The sequence below is a fragment of the Portunus trituberculatus genome, chromosome 36, assembly GCF_017591435.1.
Source record: "Portunus trituberculatus isolate SZX2019 chromosome 36, ASM1759143v1, whole genome shotgun sequence".
Classification (NCBI taxonomy): Eukaryota; Metazoa; Arthropoda; class Malacostraca; order Decapoda; family Portunidae; genus Portunus; species Portunus trituberculatus.
Genome location: NC_059290.1, coordinates 6575480 through 6592044, shown reverse-complemented (window position 1 = coordinate 6592044; position 16565 = coordinate 6575480). Strand labels below are relative to the sequence as shown.

Here is a 16565-nt window from a genome sequence, read left to right as displayed (position 1 = left end):
ATCACCTACTTACCCAGAGGTCACACTTGCCGGGGAAGAATCTCTCTGGCACTCTGACAGCATAGAGCAGTGCACCTATCACATACAGAGCCCCCATGAGGATGAGCCAGCCCATGGAGGCGCGGCTGATGGCATAGTCGAAGCCCTCAATGAGCGTGTAGTGCACCGCAGGAATGATGCCAGACAACCCGAAGGTCAGGAACACCGCTGCAGGAAGGGAGGAAGTCCTCATTAGTCTTTCTGTTGCTTGCTAAAAGTCTTTAAATACATGATCATTATTAGTCTTGAAAGCCATGGACAACTTTCCATATTGTCTTCTTGCTGCTAAAATTAATCTGAGAAAAGATTATTATTAAATTTGCAAGTGTGGATAATAATGGAAACATACAAAGACAAAATTCAATCCCTAATATTAAAAACTTTTAAAATGAAAATTCAGTGCCTAATATTAAAGTCAAGAATAAGGAAACTTTGTCATTTAGAAAGTGCAGAATTTTAAAAAATAAACAAAAAAGATAATGTTACAAACGAGTTACAAATAAAATTATCATAACACCATGAAATCATAAAAAAATATACAATTTTCTAATTGCCAAGTGATGTGAATACTCTCTAAAGCTATTTTTCCTCTAATAGATGAGCCACAGAAGGGTGGAGGGCAGACCCCATTCCCTATAAACCCTGACTCAGCCACCCTCCTATACAGAGCATATCAACCTGGTATGTTGACCAGTGATTAGTCTGGTAACTCAGGACATGAGATTAATTGGAGCTATGTATAAAGAGGTATGGCTGTAAGTGGCTTAAGTCATTCCATACAGCAACCGTTACTCCTCCAATAGATAACAGAAGCCTCTACTTGCATCTACTTGGGAGATTACAATGATGAACATTTAATTAAAACTATTGCTTGAGTTGAGCTGTGGAAGGAAGTACACAACCTTGCAACATTGGTATTTGGGAACCATGTGACCCTGGACACCTCAAAACCAAATAACTCTGAAGGACAATATGATTAATCTGCAAAACTACCAAATATTTATAGATAAATAAGCAATTCTTTACCACTCAAGCAGAGTAACCAACCAACTGACTCACTCAAAATCCTGATAAAAATTAAAATGTACCAACACAATGATCACAGCACCCATTAGGACTTCCTGCAGCACTGGGCAGCAAGCAGTGGAAGGCTGGCCTGGCAGCACTGAGCCACTCACCTGCCCTGAGAGGCCTGAAGGTGGGTGTGCTGAATTTCTCCCACAGGGACACAACGATGGTGGTGATGCCCAGCAACACCACGGCTGTTAGGTAGATCAGCTTGGGCTGGAAGTCACAGTAGAAGCCGTAGTACAGCCATGGGACGAAGGAGCCCATGATGAGCAGTGCAATGCCACAGTAATCGAGTCTGTGTGAGGAAATGGAAATGATGTCTTATCGTAAACTAGTCATTTCTATAATTACCAAGGAACAGTTGTGCTGCCTTCTCTCCCATACCAGATCACAATATGCATCATCCTTCACAGCAATAAAGGCAACAGAACAATGAAAATGAACTTAATATAAATGATAAAAATACCCATTACTATGAGACCAAAAAATAAAAAAGGGTCACAGTTATCACAGTATCTAGCAATCATCATTCACACCACTTGAACCAGCAGATACACCACAAAAGGAAACAATACAACAATGGCAATGCATTTGCCAGTTAAAAACACACCACAAAAAAAGATGAAGAAAATAAATATATAAATAAAATATATAAAAGTAAATAAATAAATAATCATAAACTCCAAGACAACACTGCAATCTGGAGATACACCTGAGAGAGAGAGAGAGAGAGAGAGAGAGAGAGAGAGAGAGAGAGAGAGAGAGAGAGAGAGAGAGAAACACCAACACACTTACTTGCTAAAGAGCTTCCCCACAAACTCGGAGTGGCAGGACACTGTGTGGAAGGTGAAGGAGAGTCCGAGGCAGAAGATGGCACCGATGAAGAAGGCAGTGAACACCAACTTCTCCTTGAGGTCTACCTGCACCCAGTGTTGGCCCAGGGAAGAGCCCGTCAGGAAGTACACCATCACCCCAATGAAGGATATACAGCCTGGAGGAGGGAGCAAAAGGAGATGATGGAAAAATAGTGCTAGGGGAAAAAAAATAGGATAAATAAAGGGAAAAAAAATCATAAATACAATCAGGATAGAAAGAATAAATAATGAACAGAAATAAGGATGAATAATGTCAGGAAAAAAAAACAATAATAAATGACTAAATAAAAAAAAATACAAATAGAGAGAGAGAGAGAGAGAGAGAGAGAGAGAGAGAGAGAGAGAGAGAGAGAGAGAGAGAGAGAGAGAGAAAAACTATCCCAACAAGTGTTATGGCTTGCAGCATCTTTCATAAACAGTCTGCCTAATTATACCACTTGGAGCCGCCCACACAGCTGCAAAATGCCAGGATAATGACACTAATTACTACCACAAACCATGATTTGAATAACACCACTTCATCCGCTACACATATCCGAGAACCAACCACTACCATTTTCTTTCCTTTTCATATGAGAGGGAGAAACTGACCAGGAGCAACAACTTTTAACCTCTTGAGTACTGGGATGCATTTTTACTATGAGTTTGGGTATGCTTAGATGATTTTTATGTACACTAGGAAAGGGTCTATTGAGGTCAGAAGATCAATACACACAGTCTTCATTATTTCAATCCCTACATTAATTTCTGAAGCTGTATAAAACTTCCAAATAGTCAGCAGAATTAATGTGAAAACACGTCACAGTACAGAAGGGGTTAAGCAAAAACGCACACAGAGATGCCAGTCCCCGAGCATGGTTGAGAGAGTTAGCCTAAAGAATGGGGTAAATGTCATGAAATCTCCCTCTTAAATGTGTTCGGGTCATAGGAAGATGGAAATAGAGAAGCAGGCATGACACTTGTTAATCTGCCTAGGATCTTGATAGGGAGACAACATACTGCTTTTCCCTCTCTTCTATCTATCCCCTTCCTTGGTTCCATCACTAATTATGCAGTCTTTATATCTTCTATCAATCTATTTATGTTCTTGATTCCTTTAATAATTGTCCAATCTATATCTATTTATTTTCTTGATTCCTTCAGTAATAAAAAAAAAATACCTCTCTCTCTCTCTATCTTATCCCTCTCTATTTTTCTGGTCCCTTCAGCAATTAATTCACAATCTTGATATGGAAAAATGACACATCCCATCTCTCTCTCTTGCTCACTTTCTTAGTTCCTGCCTTAGCATGGAAATATAAAGTTCTATGGCAGTTCATAAGCAGCATCACATAAGGAGAAGAGGAACTGCTTGGCTCGTGTCTACAATGTTGCCTAATGAGGCGTCCCTTAGCATCATGGGAGGAGCAGTGGTCATGATATATTTAACACACATAATGACAGGCCTGGGAAGGAAGATGCCAGGGAATGTGGTGTGTCTGTGCCAAAGCATTAAGCCAAGCATTAAGCAATGGGTTATTTGCAGACAAGTCACACCACCCCATCGTGACTTGTCCACGTGGGAGACAATGATCACCACACCACCACACCACCTGCCCTCCCTACCAACACCCACCACAGCTTTGCCCATCAACAGGAAAATGTGAGTGAAATACAAGAATGAAAAGCTGGACTGCATGAGAGCTATGATTAGGAGAAAAATGAAAGGATATGTACAAGGATGAAATGCAGTGGCAAGAATAAAAAGGAAGACTGCCTAGTTATTTTCTGCACCACCACCACACCTACACTACCTGTCCGTACCAATCCACACTAAAGCCTTGCCCATCACCACTCTCAGGAATTAGGAATGGAATATTCAACAGGAAAACATGACTGAAATATGATAGAAAGATGAAGAGCTAGACTGTGTGTGAGTTATGATTGGAAGAATAAAAGGAGTATAAATATGTGCAAAGATGAAACACAGGGACAAGAATAAATAGGGAGACTACCTAGTTATTTTCCTCCCCACCTGACTAAAGCGCATCACAACTATTTTGTTTACTTGTGCCCTGGTTGTTTTTGTTTATGCCAGCGAGGTACATGGCCTTGCCTAAAAATAGATGACCACCACATGGTTGAGTGGGTGTCCCCAGCAGCCAGGCCTCACGCCACACAGCAAACGTACAAGTGAGAGATAACAGTGTCTTAAAAATGCTATCAGCAGGTACATACAACACTCATGCATTCATCACATGTTCAAAGTGGCGGCTGGTATCCTTTGTACTCACATGATAAGTGATAAGATAAGCCTGACTAATACACCTGACTAAGGCATTACTTCAAACACCCACTTGAGACTGACAATGAAGTCTTTCACTCTCACCATACATGGGGTGAAGCATAGCATTCCTTAGCCCACACTGAAACATTACCCTTCCCTTCACCATTAATTAATTAGGTGTTCACCATTCCACAACAAAGTAAGGTGGGCCAGCGCACAACCACATGGCACCAGTGAAGCAATGGTTGGCCCAGTGCCACCTGCCAGTGAGGTGGGAGAGTGTTGGCTCCTCCCCTGCCTCACTGATACTCAATCCATGACACCTCCACTAATGCTTTTGCTCTTGTCAAACTCAACCCATATATGTCTGCCCCTTATGTCCACTACAGCTGATGGAGAATATAATTGCTGGCAGCTCTAGTTTGCTTCATATATGTATATTGTTTGTGAAAGTAGTTCAGATGGAGACACACACACACACACACACACACACACACACACACACACACACACACACACACACACACAGATATGGAGACGGGACCACACGAGCATAAAGCCCAGGCCCTGTAAAACTACAACTAGGTAAATACAACTACGTAAATACACACATACACACACACACACACATCCCTGCCAAGAGGTACTGGCACACATTCAACACATGTTATGCAACCAAGCCTCTCAGACCTTGCTAAAGAATGCTTTTGTTGATAATGTATTGTTTCCAAAAGTACATGACAAAACCACATTCACTAAGAGCCCTTCCATTGAGGGAACACAGTGAAAAACTTGCATCTACTACTCTCACGTACAGGAAGCCCAACTGATAATACCAAATTTGGGTGAGTGTACTATATCTCTAAAGGAAAACACTGTGTGATCAGCAACAAATTATCATGTGCTGACAGATATTAAGTACCTAATATCTGATAATTTGTACCTAATCAAAGTGTTTTCCTTTAGCAATATGCAGAACAAATGTGTTTTTGTGGAACTGGAGAAAAGCAGCTGGATAATTCAAGTTAATCAATGGTCACATCCTTTTAACTGACTAAAGAAATACAAAGCATGAAAGCAAATATCACACAATTCCATGTCAAACACCTCCTGTTCTACATTAACAATAAAAGTACACAAAATGAGAACAGGAAGCCAGACGTTGAAATTATGAACAGGTGTTGTGAGAAACCATCAAGAGAAGGGAGGAGATAGTGAGGCAAGAGTGAAATGCAGTGATGACACACATGATGGGACTAAGGTCAGAGAAGTCAGGGAGGAACTTAAGATAACAGTGAGGCAGACTACAACACCCTCCAACCTACAAAGTTTTTAAGTTATTGCCGGGTGCTAAGATTAGGCAAATGAAGTAAGGAAATTATAACATCCTGAATCACAACGAGGTGCTTCAATTAGGTTAATCAGCTGAGGCACACAATAACACATGATGGAGACTTGAGTGACAAACAACTCAAGCATGCCCCTCAAACACCTTTAAAGCATCACCACTCCCATAGTTTTGTTTTTATGTAAGAGGGGAAATCTGGCCAAGGGCAATAAAAACAATCAAACAAAAAGGCCAACTTAGATGACAGTTCCAGAGCAGATTGAAAAGAAATAGCCAAAAGAATGGGATAAATGTCTTGAAACCTTCCTCTTAAATGAGTTCAGGTCACAGGAAGATGGATACACAGAAGCAGGTAGGGAATTCCAGTGTTACATTCAGGTGAGCAGGCACAATGATAACAGTTCAGATAGGCTGCAGTACTTAACATCCTAGGACTTGGTCACCGAGATCCACTATTATCCAGATGAGACCAGTTATGTGTATGATGAAACTAAGCCACTTACCAACCAGGCTCATACAGCTGGTTATCATGGCATGTAGAGTGAAAGACACTGAGGAATGGAGGACAATCATCTCTAGAGCAGGAAGAACATTAGCACAGGGCAACTAGTGTTGGATGTATCACATGAGAACCATTTCATACCTTTGCCTGAGTTTTGCATCTTCACATTACAGAGCAGAGTTGAAAAAAAGAGAACAGATAAAGATAAAACAACCTAACCTAACTTGAACCTAACAAGACATTATAGATAAAAAAGTGTAATCTTTCTTAATTCAATAAGTGACTACAAACAAACAATTATGCACATTGAATCTATAAACATCTATCATGAAGCAAGTTTTCTTAATATTTATTGATATCTAGCTCACATGACACAAATTTAATCACCAGACAGGAGGGAGTGGGTAGCAGATAAGGGGTTGACAGATGTACAGAGGGCTGAGAGCTTGATAACCCCTCCTCCACCACTCCTCAGTTCCCAGTGCTATCAGTTATATTTTGTTCTGACAGTGAGGTAGGTGAGGTAGCATAAGTTTTTATAATGATAGTGTGATTTACTCTCTCTCACACACACACACATATATAGTGGTAGAGTGGAAGGGGATGATAAGATGCGCATACACTTCAGAGCATAAGAAGCTTAATCAATCTATGGAATGTGGAGTGACGAAAGATTTAAGTATGGTGATCTCTTCATGGTCATGTTCACACGGGAGAAATAGGTCAGTGAGTCAGTGAGTGAGTCAGTCAGTCTTGCCGTCATGAGAAGATATAAAAGGCCAACACTTGCACAATAAGCACTTGACCTGAACTGAAGATGGAAAAAAATATCACTTAGAATAGAGAAAAAGAGTTCTATAAAGTTTATATAGCTCAAAATAAAGATACCTATAATATACAGTAGAAAAATACTTCAAAAGACACAAGTATGATCATACACATATCTCCATCCATACTTTAATAACCTTCCTACCTATAATAACAACAGAAGTATAGAAAGTCATAGAAAGTTTATATAGCTCAAAATAAAGATACCCATAAAATGAAGTAGAAAAATACTCACAAGATACAAATATATATACATCCTTCCATTTATACATCAACAACCCTTCTACCTCCAATAACAACAAGAGTACAGAGAAAGTTATAGAAGCTTTATATGCCTTAAAAATGATACTCATAAAATAAAGCAGAAAATACCTTAAAAAAAACACAGATGCATATACATCCCTCCATCTATACACATCATAACCTTCCTACCTACAATAACAAGAGTAGCACAGTCATCCCTCATTATCTGTGTGGGGTTAAGTGAAAGACACTCCCACTGATAAGGAAAATCAGCAAAGAACTAATGCTCCCTCTTAAGAACACCCCTGAGCCCTTAACACCTTATTCAACTCAAGAAAAACTGGATGTACAAGGTTACAAAACATATGATTTATCAAGTCATAAGAAAAATAAGAAAAAAAGTGATGAATTCTGCTAGGTTACCTCTCATTGCTTCTCTATTATTAAAATGTGAGGTTAGCATAGCCGTGTAAAACTTAAACCATGAAAACTTAAACTATACTCAATGAGGGACATCTGTACTGTACATGGGGAAAAATGCTATAGTAACCTGAAACACAATGAGTAGATGGAGAGGAGTACAAACCTAACACAACACTGGAACTCCCTACCTATGTCTGAAATTCCATCTTCCTATGACATGAACTCATCTAAAAGGGAGGTTTCAAGAGATTTATTCCATTCTTTTTGGCCAACTCTCTCTTGGACCTGCTTGGGTACTGGCATCTAAGTAGGCTGTTTTTGTTTAGTTGTTTTTGCTGCCCTTGGCCAGATTTCCCTTCTAACAAAAACAAAAAACAAAAGAGAGAGAGAGAGAGAGAGAGAGAGAGAGAGAGAGAGAGAGAGAGAGAGAGAGAGAGAGAGAGAGAGAGAGAGAGAGAGAGAGAGAGAGAGAGAGAGAGAGAGAGAGAGAGAGAGAGAGAAACACTGCACTAACCTAACAGATGAGTCCAAATGTTGCCTGTCTCGGTGTGAATCCTGAAGATGGATTTGAAACAGGCGGCAAAGGAGGGAAGTGGCGGTCTGCAAGGGAAGAAAAGAGAACATTGTCACTCCTACTTGTCATGGTTACTTTTCCCTTACACAGGTTAATAAAGCACACCTGTTCATGGGAAAGGTGGGAATTACACTCAAGACTCAAAACACAAGTGAAAGGAGGCACACCTGCACTCATTTAATAACTTATACTTGCATTTATTCACCCAACAACACCTGCACTCACTCATCCAAACTCACATTCACTCGCAAACACCTACACTCACAATTCAAACCCACATTTACTCACAAACACCTACACTCACAATTCAAACTTCTATTCCACTCTATAAGTCTACACAAGAAAGGAGACAAAAGCTAGTAGGTTTATTGATTTTGAACCATATCAGTGTTTTGAAGTGGCTGTAGAACAAGAAAAGATGTTTGAGAGTGGCTAGTACAGTATTCAAAGACAGGGCGATGTAAAGCTGTCATCACTACATCATCCACACTTCCAATCACTTACCCATACCTGCATTCACCTACTCGCACTATGCTCACTCATCCACACAACCTACATTCTTTATTCAAACCTAAGCTTACTCACCCACACTTGCATTCACTCAAACTTGCCTTTCCTCACCTACACACAACCAACATCCATTTACCTATCTCACCTCACCCACACCCATTCAAACTAGCTTTTCCTCACCCACACAACCTAAATTCAATTACCAACCGAAGCTCATCCACATCCATTCAAATTTGCCTTCCCTCACCCACAAAACCTACATCCACTTGCCCACACCTGCACACCCACAACAGTTCATACTTGCCCTTCCTCATCCACACCACTTTACTCATCCAAACTTAGACTCAACCACACCCACATTTGCACTCATCCATTTGAACTCATCCTTCCTCACACACACACATCCACACCCGCACCGCCCTACACACCTGTGCCAGTGGTGCAGGTAGTCGTTGTCTTGCAGCCACTTGGGGAGCTTGGAGAAAGGTTGCGTCTTCCAGCTGGACACCTCCTCCCACACCTTGTGCACCAGCTCCTCCGCCGTCTCGAAGGCACTCTGGGCCATCGAGCTGAGCACCAGGTCATCATCGTGTGACTCGCGGTTCACTACTCGGTGCCTCAACTCCTCATCCTGTGTGGCAAGGCAGTGGGTGGTGAGATGTGGCTTATGGAATGTTGTGGTGTGGTGGGATTTTTTCATGCTATTTGTATTGAAGGAGGAAATGTATTAGTGTTGATTCTTTAATAGTACACACAACCAATATGTAGAGTTTTTATAAGTCTACACAAAAAAGGAGACTTAAAGTTAATAGATTTGGTGATTTTGAAAGGAGGAAACTCATTAGTATAGATTCTTTAACAGCACAGAAACCAATGCGTAGAGTTTTCATTAGTCAACACAAGAAATGAGATAAAAGTTCATAAATTTATTGATTTTGAACCATATCAGTGTTTTGAAGTGGCTGTAGAACAAGAAAAGATGTCTGAGAGTGGCTAGTACAGTAATTAAAGACAGGGCGATGTAAAGCTGTCATCACTACATCTCATGGAGGCCAGCTGTGTGGAAAGGTGGTGGGATGTGGAGAGATGTGACTTTCATGTTATGTGTATCACTGATGTAAGATACTCATCACAAGTAGCTAGTAAATAAAGCTTTCACTACATCATATAAAGCTCAATTGTCTATAAAGATCAATTTTCACATCATACTGTTGTGGTGAGGTGTGACTTTCATGTTGTGTGTATCAGTGAAGTAGAAAACTCATGACAAGTAGTAATTAAAGCTTTCACTAAATAACACGGAGCTCAATTTTTACCTTATTATGTCACCCACTGAACAGGAAAGTTGACCAGAGGTGGAACTTTCACTGTACACCTACAATGAGCTTTCACTAAACCACACAAAGCTCACTGGACTGTAGAGCTCAATTGTCATTATTATATCTTTTGATGAGCCAGAAATTTCATCATCACTACATGCTAGTCTGATAAGCTTCCATAAAACTACACAAAGCTCATTAGAAGCAGTGAATGGAGCTACAATGGATCCCTACAAACTTCACTATTGATAGGGTTCAATTTTAAAAGGAACTGTATTTAGGTTGCAAAAATTTCAAGTTAATGATTAGCAAAGGGGAATGGGCATCAATAAACATCTATAACTACTAAGCATAAGATTTAGGACTCTTCATATTGGTTACAAAAAGGCTATAAAGTTTCCATAAAGTGAGTCAGTGAACTTATACACACATGATATTTAAGGCAATGCAGTACAGTTATTTACAAGGTTTTAAAGTGTAGGTATAAATAAAGTTGTACATGCAAAGTTACAAAATCCAATCAACACTTTATGTAGCATTAACCAACAATAACATCTGCATGTGGCAATACTGTACTGATTCCTCCAGTGCTGCACAGAATTACAAACAAGGCAACACTACGGCAAATTAAGATCCCAGGCAAACATGTCCTTTAAGAATTAAGGGGGAACAGATGAGGGGAGTGGCAGGCCATCGCTGCAGGCCTGCCCCTAGAGACTCGTGCAAAGGTTGGCCGCACCTGAAGGTTAACGGACACCACAGTTCAATGGGTGTCCTGAGATTCAAAGAGTAAAATGTACCAGGTGGTGTACTATTGACTAAACTTTAATCTGGTATAAGTCTGAGGGATAAATCACAAGGCTGTCTTTTTTTTTTACCTGGATTAAAGTTTTTGCTTGCTGTCAAAATAGCTCACCAGTTTTCATTATGCATTTCTTATACTGGGTTAGTTTTCTCAACAGTTGGTAACTTTGATTCTATTTATGAACACTGGTTTTGGAAAGAAGTCTGATGTGAGCTTGTGGGTGCTTATATACTGACCTCACACAGTACAATAAAGCTCATTTTAACTAAGCTTTATAGTAGCAATTTTTGTCTATTTTACACAAGATGGGTACTGGCCAAGGGCAATAAACAGAAAAAAGAAGACGAAAAAAAAAAAAATCTATATATACAGACTTCAGAGATGACAACAAAGCCTATTGAAATATTCCACAAACACTAACAAACTTCAAAACAGGAAGTCCTTCTCAACTACAAGTGATAAAATTCTCTGGAAAAACACCACTTACTGAGTCCCCAAGTCAGTGAGTCCCTAACAAACCAAAACAATATCCTTTAGTATTCCCCACACTGAACACCGGCGCTGCAGCATAGCAGGCAACCCACTCCTCTGCACAGAAACACCTCAACCAACACCAATGCCATTCTGCCGGAGAGTGAGAAGTGTTCCTGCACACAATACCTAATCATCTGGTGTTGTGCTGCATGGCAATGACTGGGACGAGTGGGAGCAAATGTATGATGGACATGTGGCAGCTCTGTGATACTTAAATTTTTTATAGTTCTTACACTTTTCATATTTCTTCGCATTCCTTTAAGCTTACAGCAAGAGGTTTGATGAAGTGTTTTCTATTTCTCTAGTTTTCCTCTGTGAGCGTTAGTGACGTGTGCTTTGAGGTGAATTTATTGGTGAAAGCATTGCTGTTTGTACTGAAGCTACTCCTTGTCACTGTTTGCCCGGTGAGGTCCATGCCGGCCACTGGCTGCTTTAGTGAAGGAAGTCATTAATATACACAGAGACAACACAGCAAGGGCCATCATGAAGGTGAGGTGTGGGTGTGCCGAGGGGTGAGGCGGCATGTTGGTGCATACACGAGTGCTGGGCCGCCACCCGGGCTCACCCTCCATCCCTACCTTTGGCTACACTGAGAGGAAGGCAAGCTCACTGAGGAAACATGGAGGCAGGCTAACGAGCCTCAAAAACCTAGAAAATGCACAGCGGTCATGGTTTTGTAACTTGCCAAGATAAGCAATCATAAATGACTTGTTAATGAATATCTGCATCAGTATGGTTTAAACACACACACACACAACTCAGCCTGATGATGAATGTAGTTTGGCTGAAGAGGAGTCGAGAGAGAGAGAGAGAGAGAGAGAGAGAGAGAGAGAGAGAGAGAGAGAGAGAGAGAGAGAGAGAGAGAGAGAGAGAGAGAGAGAGACATGGGTACATTACTTAACAATGCTACACCAAATATCAAAAGCAAGTCACAACAAAGGACACTGCTAAAAATAAAGGAACATAGCCCTGCTGCAATGACACATGATGCCAATTAAAAACTCATATGATTGCAAGGGAGATTCCATAACTTGATCACTAAAAATATGTCCCTTCAAAAGCTTCAACTTACTGTAATCCTTCTTTCATCCCAGAAGCCATGAGCACACCAGAGACAGTCATGCTATGTTACTGTTTAATGAGAACTTCTATGCACAGAACACCCCCTGCCTTGTATCCATTGTCTTCATTTGATCCTGGCAGTTTTGTGTTGTAGTCTCACAAACACAGCCTTTCATGACTCAAGGCTTGGTTTGGGTGCCAATAAAGTTTCACAAGCTTTCATCCCACAACCTTGCAAAATTTTCCTTGGACTCAAACCAAGCCTTGAGTCATTAATCTCTTCAGTACCATGACATGTTTCCATAATGATTCTGGTTACTGTTCTGTGATTTTAAATAGAAAAGACTCTGGCCATTACTCTTTTGACCTCAATAGACCCTTCGTAATGTCAATAAAATGGTCTAATTACACCCAAAACTCAAGGTAAAAATGCATACCAGTACTGAAGGGGTTAAAGACAGCATTCATGACAGACACTGTAACACAAAAATGTCAGGATCACATCAAGGCAGTGAATAATGCAAAAGGCAGGTAATGTTCTGTGCATGGCGATCCTCATGAAAACCCCATCATAAGTATGACTGTGATGTCTTCATGGATATAATGACACTTGCCCAAGTCACAAGTGCATGATGCAAGACAATGACAAACCATCTTGCCTACCACACCATCACTGATGCATGACCTGACACCTTACACATTTACCAGACGCCTTACACATTCACCAGTCACCTTAACACTTCCCTAATCCAGCAAGTGTCCCTTACTGAGATGTTTGTTTATGCAGGTAATTCCTCCTGTCAACACAAGCAGCAAGTCATAGTGCTAAACCAACACCCAACACCCACCACCACCATCACCACCACCACCGTTACAAGGAGCCTCCAGCACAGTCAAGGCTTGTTTGTTATATGATAGTTCTTTACATAACACTATATTCTTGCTCTTCCACTTGCCTGTTTCCTTATACACCAGAGAGAGAGAGAGAGAGAGAGAGAGAGAGAGAGAGAGAGAGAGAGAGAGAGAGAGAGAGAGAGAGAGAGAGAGAGAGAGAGAGAGAGAGAGAGAGAGAGAGAGAGAGTGTTCAGGAAACTACACTGATATACCACCACTGTCTCTGCTAAGCCACAATGAGACACACATCACAGCTTCTACTCTCCTTGATCATAAGTTACAAGCCACACACTTTCACATGAACACCTGCCACCACACACAATGCAGCCACACAACACTGCTCCTTTTCTTACAAGTGAGAAATGAGCCAACAGAATACTGACTCCACATGTATCTGAATCACCAAAAGAAATAAATACTATATGTAAAATTCCACACAGACTAAACCCATTCTAATACTTACTTAACTTTCCTCCCTTGTGTCAACTGTCTACCCATCTGTGTGTCTGTGTGTACGTTCACCTCTACCTAGCCACAGCACACCCTTACCTAACATCCACCACACGTCCATGCCACACTAGGATGGAATATAAAGTAAGGTTACACTCCACTAACCCCACCACACTATAATAACTATCTATCTGTCTATCTATCTGTGTCTCTCTCTCTCTCTCTCTCTCTCTCTCCCTAGCCAGGCCATTACACTACTTCCATCAGACCCTTATAGGATAAACATGGCTTATTATTTTTGCTTAATCATTCTTTAAAATATATTCAAATTGTCTTTCTGAATAATCCTTCCTTAGCTATCTATCTGTGTGTGTCTATCTTTCCCTAGCCATAAATTTACAGTACCTCTATCAGCCCTTCTTAGAATAGACATAGCTTGTAGTTTTCATGAATCGTTCTTTAAAGTATATTCAAATGTCTTTCTGAATAGTCCTTCCTAAGCTATCAATTGACTCAAAAGCTTCCTATTGACTCAAAATGAGCTACCCCGCACCTCCAAGATTGCTCGTTTTGAGTCAATAGGAGCTCTGAGTCAATAGGAGCTTTAAGAGAAGGTTAGATAAATTCATGGATGGGGAAGATAGATGGAATTAGGTAGCTTACGCACACTGGGACTGCCTCGTATAGGCCTGACGGCCTCTTGCAGCTTCCCTCTTTTCTTATATTCTTATGATCTATCTGTGTGTCTATCTATCCTTAGCCAGACCACAGACACCAATATACCTCTATCAGCCCCTTGCAGAATAGACATGGCTTATTGTTTAGTGGAATTCTTCACTAAAGTTTACCTATTCAAAGGTCTTTCTGATTAGTCCCTCTCAGGTTCAGACTTGTAACAGAACCTTCTTTATTACTTAACATCCTCTTCTCATCACAGTGGGGTTGGACGTGCAATGACTCTCCTCTATTCTCTTCTATCTTGTGCAAGCTTCTCATTCACTCCCAGCAGGTCCATACCCTACTACATGCACCTTCTTCTCCTTTAGTAAATACTCTGTTGACGTAACTACTGCCAAAAGCATACTAGCTGACTTGAAAGATAATATTCCTTCAGTAGGTTTGAAGAAGTGTGCAGCCTCTATCAATTATCCTCACCTATTACTTTTTGGAATACCCCGTAACATATTATCTGTTCAAATGCCATACCTGATTATTCTATTGCATTCTTTTCCGGTAGTTTTGAAGCAATGTGCACCCTCTATCAGTCATGCCATCCTTTTACTTTTCAGAATATCCCTTAACATATCTGTTCAAACACCAAGCCAGTGTTTAAAGGAGGAATTAACTAACTACCTTCATCACAGACCGAAAAGCTTGACATAAATTTCAAGATCCGTAAGGGAATTACTGTTTCTTAGCTCAGTTATCCACTCCTTTTACTTTTTTTTAATACACCCTTAGCATACCATCTGTTCCAATGTCCAATGTTATGCCTCTTTAAGGTGAAAATCACTCCGACCCACTTCATCACAGACCGAAAAGCTTGACATCTACACATCTACGACCCTCAAGAGGATTATAGTTTCTCAGCTCTATCAGTATTTAGAAAACATAACATGCCATTCTGGTGAAGCTGCACTAGTCAACCCTAAACCACCCATAAGAGGCAGTTCCTGCAGTGATGACTGGCAGCTTCACCTGTATAGATGAAGCCAACAGTCCTCATCCAGGTAAAAATCTAAGAACACACATCCACAACACACTAAAATGAATAAAGTAAAACCACAAAACTCTACACCACGCAAAACCACCTTAAGGAACCCACAGAGAAACATCCTAGCATACAGCATCCTTCCAGCAGCTGTCACATCCAGCAGGGAGCCATGACCTACATTCTTGAGGTCACAGGAGTAGAACTGGAAAGGTCAAGATGGTACGACGTCCTTCCGCGTGTAGGAAAGGAAGGAGGGGGGGAAAGGAGGAGGGGTAGAATCAGGAGGGGGAGAGGAGACAGGAGGAAGCATGCTAATATTCCTATCAAGGTCATTGTATTATGCCAGCCTCACTGTACCTGGAAGTCACCATACGGGTTCACTACGGCTCAACACACCTCACCCTACGTCACCATTAAGACTGTGATAGGAAATGACAGAGTTCAGGAAGGAAATCTGTCGAAATATGAGATCAGAACCGGAAAAATGAAATTAACAAGAAAATTCGGCTCTTTTGAAGAAATCTCAGTGCTCGAGAAAGAAAAACACACCAGATTAAAACAAGAACGCCGGAAAAATATACGCAGAGACAATTGTTTAGGCTGGAGACACGAAAGATACCGAGTAAGGTCCATTTTCGGGGAATAAAGCGAAGAATTGCGTCACTACCACCACGGCTCGGTCTCCACAACAAACACTCACACGGACCTTTCACTCTCTCCCTCCCTGCTGCTCTCACCTCCTTGGCATCGATGAGAGACTCGTCCTCGGGGGTGCCAGGAAGTGGGCAGCCCTCGCTCTCGTCGTCCCCGGGCACAGCATCCTCCAGTAACTTAGTAAACTCTGGGAATAAGTCTTGCTCCAGCGCGCCGTCACACAGATCCTTGTCCAGTGACGTCCCTAAAGTCCTCTTCCTCACCTCTATTTTGGTGCCTAGGATCTCGTCAAACCCACTCATGATGGCGGCTTTCTCACCACTTTGAGTTTCCACGAGCTATAATTCAGTGCACTGTCTCACACGACCGCTACACTAAGAATAAAGGACAACACTGAGGGCTGGAGCACACATCCTCCCTCCGGTCACCACATCAGCTGACTGACTCCGAGGTT

The 16565-nt window shown here is 41.2% G+C and overlaps 1 protein-coding gene across 1 annotated transcript in view; it reads right to left on the bottom strand.

Annotated features, from left to right (window-relative positions):
- The window catches only part of LOC123513742 (adiponectin receptor protein-like), a 21006-nt gene extending 4441 nt beyond the window's left edge, over window positions 1–16565 (bottom strand). The window contains exons 1-6 of the mRNA XM_045271137.1: window positions 16195–16565; window positions 9108–9310; window positions 8110–8195; window positions 1906–2101; window positions 1218–1405; window positions 14–207 (exon numbers count right to left, since the gene is read on the bottom strand). Of these exons, the coding sequence (XP_045127072.1) occupies window positions 14–207; window positions 1218–1405; window positions 1906–2101; window positions 8110–8195; window positions 9108–9310; window positions 16195–16413 (1086 nt within the window). The 5' untranslated portion in view covers window positions 16414–16565. The remainder of the gene's footprint in view (window positions 1–13; window positions 208–1217; window positions 1406–1905; window positions 2102–8109; window positions 8196–9107; window positions 9311–16194) is intronic.